The 16,594-nt window shown below is 41.4% G+C and overlaps 1 protein-coding gene across 2 annotated transcripts in view; it reads right to left on the bottom strand.

Moving 5' to 3' along the window:
- Window positions 1-16,594, bottom strand: part of smurf2 (SMAD specific E3 ubiquitin protein ligase 2) — a 56,283-nt gene that overhangs the window by 20,973 nt on the left and 18,716 nt on the right. For both annotated transcript variants that reach the window (XM_054758908.1, XM_054758909.1), the window contains 3 exons: window positions 6,881-6,919; window positions 4,056-4,164; window positions 2,333-2,466 (listed from right to left, as the gene is read on the bottom strand). In XM_054758908.1, the coding sequence (XP_054614883.1) occupies window positions 2,333-2,466; window positions 4,056-4,164; window positions 6,881-6,919 (282 nt within the window). The remainder of the gene's footprint in view (window positions 1-2,332; window positions 2,467-4,055; window positions 4,165-6,880; window positions 6,920-16,594) is intronic.

Raw genomic sequence — 16,594 nt, 5'->3', positions numbered from 1 at the left:
CTCCTGTGTATCATCTACCTCACTACCTCAATTACACCCTTATGCGGCATAGCTTCACCCGTCTGCAAGCCACATATTGGGGGTGTCCCAAAACAGATGCTCTGGTCTTTCCAATGTCCACAGGCTGTAAAATCTGACTGCGCACCAGGCTTCAGTTCAAATGCAAAGGTCAAACATTTGACAAATGTCAAGTACAAAGCCTGCACTATTCTGCTCTGACTTAGCATGGACACAAACTCCTGCCAAGTCTGGAAACTCTTTGTCTAAAGTTCTTAAAAGACTGGAATGAGAAAAAGAGAGAGAGACATCAGGCAGGAAGAAAAAAAATGTCCATGTTGCCAGCAGACATGAAAATGGCCACTATCTCTGCTGTCTGGGTGTCATGCAGATCAACCCAGGATGTCTGTCTAGACTAAACAGGGACCAAAACAGGCGATGGTCAAACCATTACAAGGCTGGCGGGAGGTCAGCAGCCACAAACACAAAACACACATGGATATCTGCAGGAATGCAGATTTGTGGATTGCATTTTAAATACACAGGCAGCAGTACAAACAAAGACAAGGAACACAGAACCCTTTGCAATTATACATGAATGTAAAAGCACAACCCAACAAACTCTACAATTATACACAAATGTTGAAGCAACGCCAGTGCTCTGTTTAGGGCCGGTGGCTGGGGGACAAAGCTACCACTTCTGCGAAAGATGCGAGACTGACTAATACACAAAAGAGGACGGCCAGACTGCAAGTCTAAAGTTGCACCATGATGCATGTCTGCATGAAATGACTGGTTGTCTAGATCAACAGACAGATATAGAGGGAAGCTAGTCCCCAAAGGCGCTCTCTTGTTCTCTCTCGCGGTGTGCAGGCATGCCAGTCTATGAAGGAAACTGATGGAGGAAACCGAGGGGTGAGGAGGCGGCCAGCGGTGGCAAACCACTCACAGCTGTGGCAAAAGGTTCAGGTTTCCTGTGTCACTCCAGGAGAACAACCTTGTCTAAGAAAAGCATTGGGACAGCCCTTTTTTTTGGTCAAAAAACAGGTACCACCTCAGCCCACAATAGGGGCAGTGTAGCTTAGGTGGTGCAGTGGCTGCCTAGCAACTGGAAGGTTCTCCCTCAGCTCCTCCCATCAGTATCTTTGAACCAACCGTGAGTTGCTCTTTGTGCGTGTGCATTACATTGTTGTCTTACATGGCTTTATCTGCAATCATTGTGCATGACTGAATGGAGATGTTTGGAGTACCTTAATACAAACCATTTATCATGAAGTTAGGACTGACTGCCATTGCAGAGACCTTTCATTAATCCAGTTAGCTTCTGACCCAAGACATTTTACTGTAATGACAGGGTTATGTTGTTTGGCTCTTCCTGCTCTATGGGTAAAAAGGTTGACCCCACTTACAAAGCGCTATGACCTGTGTCAGGTCTAATGAGCAATTCCGAACACCACTGGCAGCTATCCTAGTTAGCATTTAACCTCTGGTTCCCATTTTACTGGAGGTGTATTGACACCAATATCTTTTACCAACATATTTGTTATATATATTAGGGCTGGGCGATATATCGATATTTTTTAAATACCAATATTTCTTTCAAGCACAATATCAAAAACAAGCATATCGTTCATATCGATATAGACTGGATTTGATGAGGAGATTGTTTACACTCAGAAGCAGCTGTTACCTTTGAGCCACACACTCCTTTCGCCAGGCCGAGCGACAGCGGACAGCGGAAAAAACACAGTATAAACCATGTTTACCGTCTGTCACCATGGGCTACTGTGAGTGCAGCCTGCTTATGATTGTAGATTATATTTCACTTTTTCTTTATTTACTTCAAAAAGAGAATGGGCTATTTTATTACAGCGGCTATTTTTCTATAACATTTTTTACATTTTAATAAAACAACTTTGCACACATGGTTGGCTTTGACTGTGTCTATATATATATATATATATATATATATATATATATATATATACATACATACATATACACACACACACACACACACACACGCACACAGTATATAGAATCTTTTTTTTTTTCCAATCTAAATATATCGGGATATGAGTTTTAGCCCATATTGCCCAGCCCTAACATATTATTTTCCGGACTATCAGTCGCTCCGAGTTATAAATTGCGCCAGCCAAAAATGCACAATGAAAAAGAAAAGCATACGTCGCTCTGGAGTATAAATCGCAGGACCAACCAAACCATGAAAAAAAAAATGCGACCTGTAGTCTGGAAAATACGACAATCATAATATACGCAACATTACAACATATATTAAAATGTCACTGGGCAGGTAAAGTGAGGTATTACTTACAGCCTGTGTCTTTAAGGCGGTTGATAGCATTTGATAAAAGGCGAACACATCCCAGGAAGCCAGCACCTTGTTTCTTGTGAATCTTCTTGTGGTTCCACACGCTGATAGTGATGGAATCTGATTTCCCGATGTAACTGAGGAGAAAATATAATTTGATACAACTTGTACCGCTGATACTCGCAGGCAGACAAAAAAACGACACAAATCATTAGTGCATAACACAGAGTTACGCAGTGCACTTTGATGCCTCATGTGAACAACACCTGCACGGCGCAGGGAGGACAGTGCAGAAGATAGGTAGGTATTCATTGCTCTGTGAGGACATGCTCTTTTCCTTTTTCAAAAAACATATATAATCCTTAATAATTAATTAAATATATCTTGTTTGATTCATCAAGCCATTAAAATGCTCTAGTCCCCGTTCCTTACTATATCAACTTGAGTTTGACTAAATCTGTGCTGAGACATGTACTTGTGTGGGCCTAGTCCTTCTGAATAAAAGTTGTCTCTTTATATTAGACAGAAGTGCATCCCACTGTAATTATCACGGCAGTTACAAAAAAGGATATGAAACAATAGTCTGTGAGTAAGACGTCTGGACATTTTGAGTCAATGCCAAATGCCTGTCTGGGGTGCGATGTGAGACTGTGGCTAGGTCAGACAGACATGGCAGGAGGGAAGTACTATAAATTCCCGGTCATCTGCAACAGCCTCCGTACAATAAAATTCATTAGTCTGGCATACCGCTCATGTTTAATAACATACACAGACATGCAGGTCAAGGGACAACTGTATGTTTAAAAAAAAAAAAAAAAAAAGATGGCAAACTTCCATCGAGGCCAAACACTTGTGATGGTTAGGTGGCGGTAACTAATGTACACCATGCAATGATAATGCAATGATAAACTACACAGACAGTCCCATTATAATATGTTTGTGAGTGCGGCTAACAAGTACCGCCATATCTCTCTGTGGCATTGCAACTTTTTCGCAGCCGCCAGTTACTTAAGATCATAACTTCTTCATTATATCTTATGGGAAACATTAATTGGAATTCCCAGTCCTTGATTAACCACAGCCAAACTTAATCAATAAATATAATAGTTAGTTATGAAGGGCTATTTTACTTGTCTGAAAAAAATTCTAATTCATTCAGTCCAAAAGGAAGCATGCTGAGTCTGTCTGCTACTCGTCATTATACGCTTAAAATGTAAATATATGCATATGACTTTCCCCTTCAAGTCAAATGTGACATAAATGGCTAATTTATTGGCAATGTCAAGTCCGGTATCCCGAGCAACCAAACAAACGGAGACATGCGCTTCCTCCTCCTGCTGGCTACGCACGACGTTCGGATAAACATTGGAAACTTTCACTCTCACATTTTCACTCATGCGCTCTGTTTTTTTTCTCCCCCAGGTTACTTTCACAGGACAAGCCATCTTTGGAAACGGAGATCAGAGTACATATGCTGGACATGCATGTGGAAGAAAATACTACTAGAGTCTATTTCTGTGGATGAAATACTGTTCCAAGAGACGTTTTTAGACTCACTGGCATTGAAGGTTATGTCATACCGGTGTGTCGAGAAAAGTGCAAGCTTTTTACTGCTCTTCCTGCCGACGTTGACGCTTCTAAATGTACTAAGGTTAAATAGGGAGCCATAGACATTGAAAGGCTCCTGTGCTTGTTCAGTTCCAATACATTAAAACAGGCAACTCACAGGTCGTAGTGTTGATTCCACTTGGGATCAAGTGTGTTCCTCACAGTGTCTGTCGAGTGGCATTGCCCCGAACCATCCACAACCACCTTAGCAAAAGGATCTGGGAGACCTGGAGGGAGAACAAAGTAACGCCACATTAAGGTGAACTGCATTTCAATAGAAACAACTGAGCGACAGCAGTGGATGAGATGAGGCTCGGGCTGCTTTTAATTGTTAAATTAACCTGCATTGTCTTTTGCTACGTCTAAGAAACATACATTAGACAGAAATATGGATTTTCTGCTTTTCTGTAGGTCGGGGTTTTAATTGTTGGTGACTGGTGAAAACAGCAAAAACTTTAAAATCAACTGTTCCGTTGAACAATACAACCATCCCTCGCTACATTGCGATTCAAACTTCACTCCCTTCCTCTATTGCGTTTTTTCCTAAATTCTTTAATAAATGATTGCTGTTTCATGGTTGACTGTGGCCTATGTTTGGTCGCATTTGGCTTTCCTTAGAAAATATTGCTAAAAATAAGCATCACATGACTGAACATCACTGTACGTGTATCATCATAGAGTATGATAATTGTTATGACAATTATAATGCTAAAAATGCATGTCTTTCAAACCTCTGATACAAATATGATGCAAAGACTTGTTTGATACCTGTGACATACTTATGACATGCATTGTATGATGCTAGGTGGTTGTAGAGAGGAAATAATTGGTAAATTTAGAGGACAACGAAGAGACACCGCTATTTAAAGCAAACGATTGTAACAAGAAATCGGAGAGACCACTGGTATGTACCAACTATTGTTGTTCCTAAGTTACAACTGTGTTTAGTCTTGAGTAGTAATTTGATGCTATTCCTCGTTGATTCAAGGTTATCAACCGAACCTGACAAGCTCCTGTTAATAGTTGAAGTGTGAAATAAAACTCAAGAAAAACTACTGCCGTTGAGTTGATAAAGCGTTCCCGATGATCTTCTCAGCCTTTTCAAGTGCAGGCTGGCTCAAGTCTAAAAGAACTTGACACTTCTGTCAGTCCAAAAATATTGGAAGACAAGTCATATGTAGTATTGTGGTCACCAGGCATCAGTAATGTCACATTGATGTGATTATTAAATAGTTGCATCCAGACAGGAAGGGATCACTGGGTGAAAACAATGTAATACACAAGGCACACCTACGTGTGGCGCTGTATACAGACACGCAGACAGAAGCATGTGACACACCAAACTATACAAGAAGAAAGAACGCATGCGCAGAAGTCCGTCGTCTTCCGGGTTCCAAGGCTCATCTAGACTTACAATGGAGTGGAATTACTTTGAGTCATTTTGGAGAAAAAGACAACAAAATATTAGGAGAATGTCGCCTGGGGTGAGTCATGTTCGTCGAAATGTTCCGATATTATGTTGCCTTGTTGTCAAATCTCAATTCTGGTCACGTGACAACGACGGATCAGTGACATCGTTTCTGAAAAACAGCAGTTCGGCCGTATATACGAGAAGCTGCCGTTTTCAGATTTCCCCACTCTGGAAGCAGTTTAAAAAAAAAAAAAACGTTTCAGGGCAACCAGAATGCCGTTTCCGTGTGGATGAGAGGCTGAAACGATAAAATACTTGACCGTTTTGACCTCAAAATGTCTCCCTGTGGATAATGGTAGTCATGGTAGACAACTGGCCTAAAGGCTAGACTGTGCTTCTGATTCTATCTGTTCTCCTATTGATCATCTTTCGTTATTATTCACTAGTGGTGGGTATCTATACATTTTACAATCAAAAATGCCATTAATAAGTGTGTGAGGCATTTGTAGGGCTTAGAGTGTTAGTTAACAGTTGTTTTCTCGTTTAATAAAGATAGAAGACAGAAAATATATGACGTTGTATCTACAGTACAAGAGTGACCAAGCACAAATTCAGCCACTTATTTGGTGGGCGACATATGTAAACAGAATATCTAATTTTTCTAACAGCTTGTATGTTTGTTTTGCTGTTTGTGTATATTTATGCAGACTATCAGTAGGGATGTCCTTTTATTGTTATATTTAACATTGTGCTTAACTCATTCAAACAAAGATAATGCATACTAGGCCTACAACATCAACCAATGTGAAATGATTAATGGTGAATGCCAAGGAAGATGGAAGAAGAGAGAGAGGTTTGCACAATACCACACAGCACATGAACAAAATCAGAGCGCTATTATGGAGTCGCAGACATGCACAGACAGTCTTATCTGTGGTCTCAATGCAACTCTCTACGGACTCCCTAAACTGAATGTTTGCTCAGCTCCTCAGCACTGGAATGGCAGGAATGGGCACCGCAGAAACCACCTGAGTGAGCACTAGACCTTTACATGCTCATTCACCATGACAGCCTGACCCAAACACACCAAAACACAACACAACACACGGACAATTTCCCAAGGAAAGGGAAAATAAAGTGACCAGTTAGCACAAAGTAGTTACAAGACACCGAAAGTGTATTCATTCTATTTTAGTTTTCTGGAAGCCGTCACATATTTATCCAACAATGACTTTATTACTGAGACAGAAAGTCAAAAATAAAACTTGAGTGTTACTCTGTCTTTTTGTGTGAAACATGACAGGGGCTCTTTGTAGACAATATGCCTTCCTCTTCCAAAGAGTTATTTTATTTTTAGTAAACCATTCACATCTGTGCAAATGGCGTGCTGATGTCTAGCACAAGCTGACAGCATGAATTTTATCAGACCGACATGACCCACATTTCCTAATCTCAAAATACCTTTACAGTACATTTATAAAGAACATACACCCAAATAGGCTCATAAAAAAACACATTTGGATGGTACTTACGGAAGAAATCCTTCTTGACGAGGTTTTTGGCACACAAAACTGGAAAAGAAAAAAAGGCACGTTAATTAACGCTATTTAAATCACATGTATATACAAAGGCTAATCATTGAGTTTTAGGTATCCAATCTGTATACAGAAGAACTGTTCAATCAGAGGCAATTACTGATAATTTACTGGAAAACTTTCACAGTCCTTAGTCATATTTGTTTCGTGAATGTCAGCACCCGGACGGGAAGGCAATAGAAATACAGTCATCCCTCACAGTTTGTGCTTCAAATTATGCAGCTTCACTTTATCATAGTTTTTCAAAAAATATATGAGCAGCCTATTAGCAAATATTTAAGCAAATTTTACATCTTACTAATTATTTTTTTCATTCAGTTAAACATAAAAATGGCTAAATGAAGTAAAATACAAATATAATGCATTCGGAAGACTCATTCAAAGATGTCGTAAATGATACGTATGTAGTATTCTACACTGGTCACTTGGTGTCAGTAATGTCACTGCCATGTTCGGTGAGACACACAAGCACCAGACTTGACTGCCGGGACAACAGGCTTTTATTGCAGGTTTGAATGATTTCACAACAGGCACAATAATCCTTCGTAAAAATCCCTCATGAAAACACGGGCTACTGTTGGGATCGTAACCTAAAACTAAGCTAAGCTAAAACTCTACTCTCAACTCCCGACGTCACTTCCCGTCTGCCCGCAACTCTGCTCTCTTGGCACCCGAACACATTTATAGTGACACACACAAGCACGAGTCTTATTTATGTCTTAAATTGCTTATTTTCTCTTATTAGGTCTGCTATATTGGGTAATATGAGTGTAAAGGTGGCTATAGGGGTGTCATTTCATGTCCAGCGGATGTTGAAAACTGTATTTAGAAGGTAAACAGGTTTTTTAAGCTCCAACTATAAAAATAGTTCATTTACAAACAAGGAATCCTACTTCACGGAAATTTGCTTATCACCGTCAAGTCTGGGGGAAAAAATTCACCGCAATAAAACTAAAGATTACTGTATATTTGCCTCATTCCGATTTTATTTAGATAAGTATAATTGATTTCACTGACCATAATTAAATTAGGATTCCTGATAATGTCAACTTACAGGAAAGGGTACCACATTAAGATAAACGCCATGCACCCTGCTCTAATGTTGTTGGTGCGTGTTTGTGAGTTTGTGATTGAGTAAGCTCTAGATGAGGAAGGTGAGGAAGCTCCGTCACCACCTGGGCATCTGGATTAACAGCTACGGGCAGTGAGTCAAGCTTAGTTTCTATTAGTGATAAATGGGCTCGGTCTGGAAACTAATACAGTAGAACTGTAAAGAGCTGATAACATTCAACAGCAGTAAGAGCAGTGATTGTGATTTATTTCGGCACACTCAATATTATTCCCCTTAGGAGTTAATAACAGGGGGCTGTATCTGCACTACTAACACATCCAACCTGCCATCGCTCTGTAGAGCGCACATGGCATCTGTAAAGCTGAAGAGAAGGTGCTACTGTATACACTACGGAGCATTCTAGAACCAAAGTTTAACAAGGATATGAAAACAATTAGAGACTGGGGGAAAAAAAAAGTTTGCTGACAAAAAGAGGTGGGACGAAAGAAAGATAAAAGAGATAGAGAGAAAGCTTTTAGAGCAGACTCATTGTATGCGAGACAAGAGAGATCTAGCCTTCAGCGAGCATAGAGTATAAAATACATTTCTAAGTATTTTATTCATACAGTGGCTTGTATATTCTCTACTAATCATAATTGCAAATTAAAAATACAAATCTCGAACCCAACTAAATATTATTGCCATAAATAAAAGCTCTAATTATAGTTGGGGTGTTTATTTACGTAAACCTTTAGGATGGGGGCAGGTGATAATTGGAGAGAGACTATTATTTCCGAAATTTGAAAAGTCACAGCTTAATTTTTTCACTTTATTATTTGGAGTGCATTAGGAAAAAAAGAAAAGAAAACATACTGTAGCTCTCTATGACCATATGGTCATATATTAACAAGTATATTGGACAACACAGCAGCAATAGCACCAATGTTGTAAGGAGCAAACGTCTTAGTTTTACATTAACACCTTTGATGAGTTAGAGATACTGACAACTGTGTGTCAAATGAATGATGCGCATGAGTTTCACACCGACTGCTGAGTAAAGCAACCAACATTTTAATGTGCATGCTGATGTAGATAAATCTGTTGGATGCTGACCACTCCTTATACTTAAAATGCAGCTACTGATATCTCGTGGATTTATTAACAACTACATCAGGAGGTTAACTACAGCCACACTGGTTAATGACAATGTTTTTTGACCTTATTTGCTATCGTAGACCACACACCTGGCGACTCTAGAAAACTCTGTGGTTAATTAAATACTGGTGTTAATTGGATATGAAATCATCTAAAAATAACAAGTGTAATATTCCTAAGAGACGCCAGGTATTCTCTGCAGCAGAGTTATTGACGCTCTTAGCCACGATGAGAAAATGCAAGATAGTTGGATATTTATTTTATGATTCAATCCACAATTTCCACCAACATAGTATATAAACTGTAAGATGACAGGCGTCATAATTCCATATGAGCCCATTTCACACATTTCAAGCACGCAAGCGTCCCGATGTGAGGTCCACCTCCGTGGTTTGTTGCTGACTGCCCCCCCCCCCCCGCTTCTCATGTGCAGGTGGGAGGATTCAGACTTTATTCACACAAATAGACAAAGGCACACCTATAGTGCTAGACTGCAGTTTAAGCCATGCAATCTGCAGCCGCTGCATATTTATCTACCTCTCCATCCCATTCCACACATACTCAGACGCGCACACACGTCTATGGATCACGCTGCATTATTTGAGGTCCAGCAGAAGCATTTTTTGCTCACCAAGAACAAGAAACAGAGGGTGGTGCCCATGCCTTCTGAAATCAAAACGGAAACACACTAACCCTTGCTTCATCGATGTGAAACATGCTGTATGCGTGTTGTGCACACAAACACACATAAAACATTAAGAGTTTAATGACCAGCGCGACAGTTAAAGACAGGCGGAGAATTATTTTTTTTAAATACAGACTAGACGAAAAACCTCTTGGGGCTTGGGGGGGTGCAGAACATGCCTGGCAGATGAGGAAGAATTTCTTTCCGCAAACATCCCTGGGAATGTGTTACGTTCCATAGAAACCCGCCTCATTTCTACAACATCTGGTATATATTGCTTCCAGTCGGCTTGAACACAGCCATGCACGTGCTCGAGCACACAGGGCCCGGAGTGTAAGTGGCTGCCATCCAACTCCTAAATAATGATTAACGGGAACACAGACGACGGTGTGTATGTAAATATGCACCACTTGCACATGCTTTAAGCGGTAAGGAACAGGTGGCAGATATTCTTATTTTTAATGGATGGTGTACACTGACACCAAACGAAGATTGCAGTCGTTTGACTGACTTTCCACAAGTTCTACGCTCTTGGAGACATCAAGGGCACCAGTCAGGAGTCCCCACACAATGACCAACTCAGCCAAAGCAACGGACCATATAAAAAGGGCATATGCAATTCTCTGTGAGCCACAGAGCAGGAAAGCAACACTAAAATTATACCAATATAGGCTTCTTAGGAAAACATATACAGGGTTGAATTACAGCTGAAAACAGAAGATTGAAAACCGCCGGACTGGGCAACACAGGAAGAAAGTGGTAGCAGGGGAGCCAACTGGGAGTCTGAAGGTTCAGAGTAGCTCAAGAAAAGTGCAAGGAATGCAGCAATCAGGATTCCCATTTAGACTTTCTCTTAGATTCATCTCCCCCAAAAACAATCAGATGAACATGAATTATAACTAGGGCTGGGTAGTTTTAAGTTTTAATCTGGTTAATCATGGTTTACAAATTAATCATGATTAATCACCATTTGCAACTGCTGTATGTCTGAAATATACCCATTTTCACTGCATTTTATTAACAGATAAATGACAGGACAGGCTTATACATACTGTATGTTTATTAACAGCTCCAAATTAACTGAAAATGTACATCAAGCTAAAAGAATTGTAATTTTCAAACGCAGTACAGTAAGAATAGTAAAACTAAGAGAAAGATACCACAGATTTATCCGACAACTAAATCGGTCCATAGGGCTCGCAGCAAAATAGAAGGCTGCTACATCAGGAGTGCCCACACTTTTTCAGCGAGCGAGCTACTTTTAATATGACCAAGTTCCAAAGATCACCTCCCACTACAAACGTAGAAAACATATCAATTTATTTATTTATTTATAAATGTAATGAGTATTAATGTACACTGCACATCCGTAATGTGTCTAATCCTGCAAGTCTGCATGCAAATAAATGCCATCAAGTGGCTCAAGAAGGCCACAACATAATTTTAAAAATGGTCTTGTTCTGAATCATATCTCCACATTTGGTGAGCCTCGACGTGAGTAACATGTCGACCGACAACAGTGCGGCTCTACCGTCGCTGTGCAATGCTAACAAGGAAGCTAACGCCTGCGGTTTTAACACCAAAGCCCAGTTCCAACTGCGAGAAATAACACAGGACGTGACAAAGTATTGCCACATACTTACCGCACTGGACCTCCACTTTCTCTCATATTGTAGGAATGGTATAATACACAAATTTAGTGCTTTTGAAACTGACTTTTTCATACCGTGATATACCTTGAAACCAGTTACCAGCTCATGCGTACCTTGCAGTACTGCAAGAACCCATATTGCACAATCCAACTCTATATATTTTTTGTCACTACCTTACTCTGATGACTTGCACTGCATGGAGTCAGCCATGGATGTAAGCCATAGAGCAGTGTCCATTACTTTACAGATGTACTTGTATCACCACCAAAGCCACATCTGAACAACAGACACGATGCTGCATGAGTGATTGTGCATTTTCTTTGGTCTTTTTTTCTATTGTTTGCATACAATTCATTCACTGTAACAACAGCACAGAAAAGCCCTCAAAGTGCCAAGTGAGTATGGAAGTGCATGAATTGAAACATAGCAGTGTTTAACTTTACATTGCATTCAGACAGATTGAAATATGCGATCTAGTGAGTTAATCAAACTATGTATGTAGCAGCACGCTGGTGGGAGGCTTATATTGAGGGGATTTGAACATCTGCTCATCCTGCCAAGGTCAGACTGAAGCCAGTGACCAGCTGGGAGCAGGTTAACGGGAAGTTTATCTTCTTTATCCATACTCCCAACAGACTACTTTACTTTGCTAAACCACTCAAGCATCATTTTCATGAAATAGCAACTTGGACACTACGTGTCAGAGGAGCAGCAACTGGAACGTTTACAACGGAAGAATGACAATAAACGAAAAGAAATTGCTGACACCATACTGAGCGAAATCGAGGAAAAATGAAAACACAGACAGTATCCATGCCTCTGCTGTGTGATTTACTGGCTGCACATTTTTGCTTGCAGAGAGGAATGGAGGGGGTTCTACTGTCCCAGACAGTATCTAAGTTTACAAGAATTTGCCATATTTCAAGATACAGGCTTTAAATACAAGTATTTCAATCTTCAGCAATTTTATTTGCATTAGAACATCGTTTAACAGTTTGACTCTCATGCCCAACCACTTTGGTCTGGTTGCATGGGAAAACCCTGAGCGTGCGTCCTCATATAATATATCCCTCGGTAATGGAGCGTACCATGAGAGATATATTAAGAGTCAGTCCATTAAAAAAGGTGTCTAGTTCACTGACAACATCAACATGTTTCCAGTCTGGACATGTAACACAAGAAAAACAACATTGTAGAGCGATAATGAGGCCAACGTTTGATAAATATACCTAAGAATGACTAACAGGGGTTTAACTATCACAACAATAATAGACTATAACTACTTCTCAACGTATTTAGTTCACTTTTGGTGATGGTATATGTTTGCATGGAAGCCACACAGAGGTATACCTTATACATTAGTGGTATACCTTGAAACCGGTAACCGGCCCATGCCAAGTGCCACCACGAGACTTGTGCATGACACTTGCAAGTTTCAGTTTTCAGTTCAGTTTTTTTCTGACTTTAACGAAAATTACACATGGCCAACATCACTCCTACTCCTTGCTACTTTAACACGTTAGCACACGCTGTTGTTGTGATCATGTGCGCTCTATCCAGGCGCTGCTGGATAGACGTGTTGGGCGGAGTCTGGAATCGACTGCTTCTATCGGCGTGCCAATATCGGAGATTTTAGATGCAGGCCGTTATAATCCAATGCTCTTTTTTTTTTTTTTTTGCTGATGTCAGTATCAAATCATTGTTTTTAATAACAAACAGTATTCAATGTAGAATGCAAGATGTAGATATAAATGCCGATTATAAACAAAATGTTGAACGTTACATACATACATACAATACAAGCGTTAAACAGGCCGAAGTGAAGTCACCCAACGTGCACTGACAATCTCAATACACTGCTGACTTTGCAGTGTTGAATACTGAACTAAAAACAAATCAAATAGTGCGGTACCCAAAACCTTCCTGTAAAAACTGCATAGATCTTTAAGATGTGGAACAGGTGTATCTAGGAATTTTTCAGCAAATCGCTGTCGCGCCACATCTGTGTATCTGCCACCTCAGTGGTAATACACATTCTTCAGTTGCTCAAACCACATTGGGGTGAAAATGTAAAAACAAAACCAAAATTTCAAATACCGTGTACTATTCATATATAGTCACAGTATGTTACTAAAATCCATCATGGGACTTCTTCTTCCCTACTGCTTCTCTCATACAAAAAGACAGACACAGACGCACGCACACACACACACACACACACACACACACACACACACACACACACACACACACACACACACACACACACACACACACACACACACACACACACACACACACACACACACACACACACACACACACACACACACACACACACACACACAGGAAGAGCATCAAGTAACCCTTTCGCATCTCAACCCATCTAAAATCCTCTGTCGTCATAGCGACGGCAAGTATTGAAGCAAAACTGAGAGAAGGGTGTCTCTGTGCTGCCTGTGTTTCTCATTCCGGTCGCACTGCGTGGGGATTGCACCTCCGCCTGATGACTAGGCTTGAGGGAGGAGAAGCGGCAGTGAGACGTAGAAAGACAGACAGGATGAACGCACCGCTGAGATATTCATAATTAGAGATGTGGCTATAAAAATAAAAATCTAATCTTGTAGCAAATTAAACCTGATTAGGCAGGTGGTATGATTGACAAGTCAAAACACACTTCATATTATTTATACAGAGCAACACGTTCAAATATTGTACATTACAACTTGTTCTGTTCATTTCTTAAGGGGGTTCGTGAAAGAAAGGTAAGAAATGTGAGGATGTGATGGAAGGCGCGCACACACACACACACACACACACACACACACACACACACACACACTAGAAGCCACACTTCAAAGCTTTGTTAAAATGCAGCATCATCTAACACAACCACTAACAGCCTCACACCACCACCGGCAAGGAAAAAATACTTTGCAAATGTGTCAGGACATAAGTGGTAATAAAAGGAGCATGGGTGTCATGTGTATGCTCTGGGTGGCTGCTTGGCAGTCAGCAGCTTATTAGTCACTTAACGGCCTTTCCGCTTAACATGGCCGCACCTTCCCCAGGACAGCTAAACAATCGCTGCACACAAGCGATTATCAGCCTGCATTTGCTTGTGCTCCATGTGACCAACCCGTGGCTTAACACAAATGGATTCCTCTTGGTGCTAACAGGCAGATTGAGGCCTTTGGGGTGAAGTTTTGGGTTCCACCTGCGGGAAGAGGATGGGCTGAGTGTTCTCCCCCAGACGGGCACACAAAGAGCCCCACTGTGCAAGCGAATCAATGCGCTCCGCCAGACGCAAGCCAAACACCTGGGAAGGGAGAGGTCATGTGACGTCTGGGGGGGGAGAAGAGAGCGGATGTCACCATGGTAACAATCAGATGGAGGGATGACGTGTCAGCTGTAGGGTCTTTCATCTGTTGGGATCTGACATATAAGCGGATTCAAGAATCGGAATTCAGACCAGCACAATGAAGTGGCGCGGTGGGGAGGGAAAGTGGGCTCAAAGTGCCTCCAGTCTCTTGCTCTGTGGTTAACCATTACACTGGAGCCTGTGTGGGGGAAGGAAATGGGGGTGTGGGAACTGAGACACCCGCCTGGTAATGTTCCACCATTCCATCCCTGTCTTAAGTCAAAATGCTTACGAATATGCAAAGGGAGACTACACAAAACTCTTCAGCACCACAAGTTCGGGTTGACTCGCTTCTAAACCTCCCTTCCTGTCCACCTGGTTCCTCCAGCCCTGTGTGCTGACCCAACACTCCAGACAGTCTGACACATCTTTGGATAACACCACTCCCTGCTACCTTTCCTCTGCTTTTTTGTCTGACAGCCATGTTTTGACTCCAGTCCTTGGACCGTGCAACTTTTTACATAGCATTGTTCATCTATAAACAGAAGTCTTTCCTTTTCCCATCACACTCCCTTTGAGCCACCGTGTGGCTTTACAAAACATTAAAGGAAGCAGACTGATGGCTCTGTGAGTGAACCTGTTCTTTATCTGCTGCCTGCTAATGTCCAAACCATCCTCTAATCGATCTTGTATGACACATTGTTCAGTAATGTTTGGTCTTGTAGGCTGCCTGTGTAAATCCCTAACCACTGTACTGTAGGACTGGAGTGAAAGCTGGCGGTGGGGGTGTGGGGGTTTCTTGGTCTGACTACTTGAAGCCACTAAATGTAAACTACAAGGCTAGTAAAAGCATCCAGTTAAAAGTACCTGTCAAAAGCTACCAAAGCCAAATTAAATGTAATACAGTGTTCCCTCGTTTATCGCGTTTAACCCGTTATCGCGTTTATTCCCCGCACCCCACGGCGGCCAAACCCACGCAGGGCGTACTACGAAAGTGGATGGAGAGTTGACAGTCCTATTCATTTCTAGTGTCCTTGGTAGAGTCTGGAACCAATTAACCGCGATAAACGAGGGCAGACTGTATTTATCTGCAGAAACCACTGTATGAGTTGCTCTGTTGCACTGTTCAAGCAAGAGTAAAGACACCAACACACCTGCCAACCTTGAGGAAAGCCTCTCACGCTCCCCCGACATCTCACCGTGCCCCCCACCCAAGGAGGCCTGTGTCAGTATATGAGAAGCTCTGCCTTGAGTTGTTCTAGAGATTTTCATATTTGTTTGTATGGAAGGCATAAGCAGACATCTTTGAGGGTGGCACAAGCATTCATAGCAGACATCCAAGGATCTTCTACACCTAACTCACCCAACACGTCTTTAAGGACCTGGCTTTGTACACTGAGGCACAGCCATGTTGGAACAGAAACGGGTCTTTCCCAACTTATCCAAACCCTTGATTGATGAAATATGTAAGATGTGTGTCAGTGTGTATATGTATATCTGTCCATAAAACAGGAGGATCTAGCCCAAATATCATCTTGGGCCTCAACTGTTGCCGGGATAATGGCATAAATGGTCAGTGAAGTAACCACACCATCCTCTACCCCGTTCATGACAAAAGTGGATTGCTTTTTAAAGACCTGGCTACAGCACTTATCCCATTCTGTCTGCATTTAAAGGGCTAAGCATAAGGACACTGGGTAGAATTTCACAAACCCGGTCCAGCCTTTCACTGGGTGCATGCAAACTG

Source organism: Dunckerocampus dactyliophorus, chromosome 18, assembly GCF_027744805.1.
Source record: "Dunckerocampus dactyliophorus isolate RoL2022-P2 chromosome 18, RoL_Ddac_1.1, whole genome shotgun sequence".
NCBI lineage: Eukaryota > Metazoa > Chordata > Actinopteri > Syngnathiformes > Syngnathidae > Dunckerocampus > Dunckerocampus dactyliophorus.
This window is presented reverse-complemented; position numbering and strand designations above follow the sequence as displayed.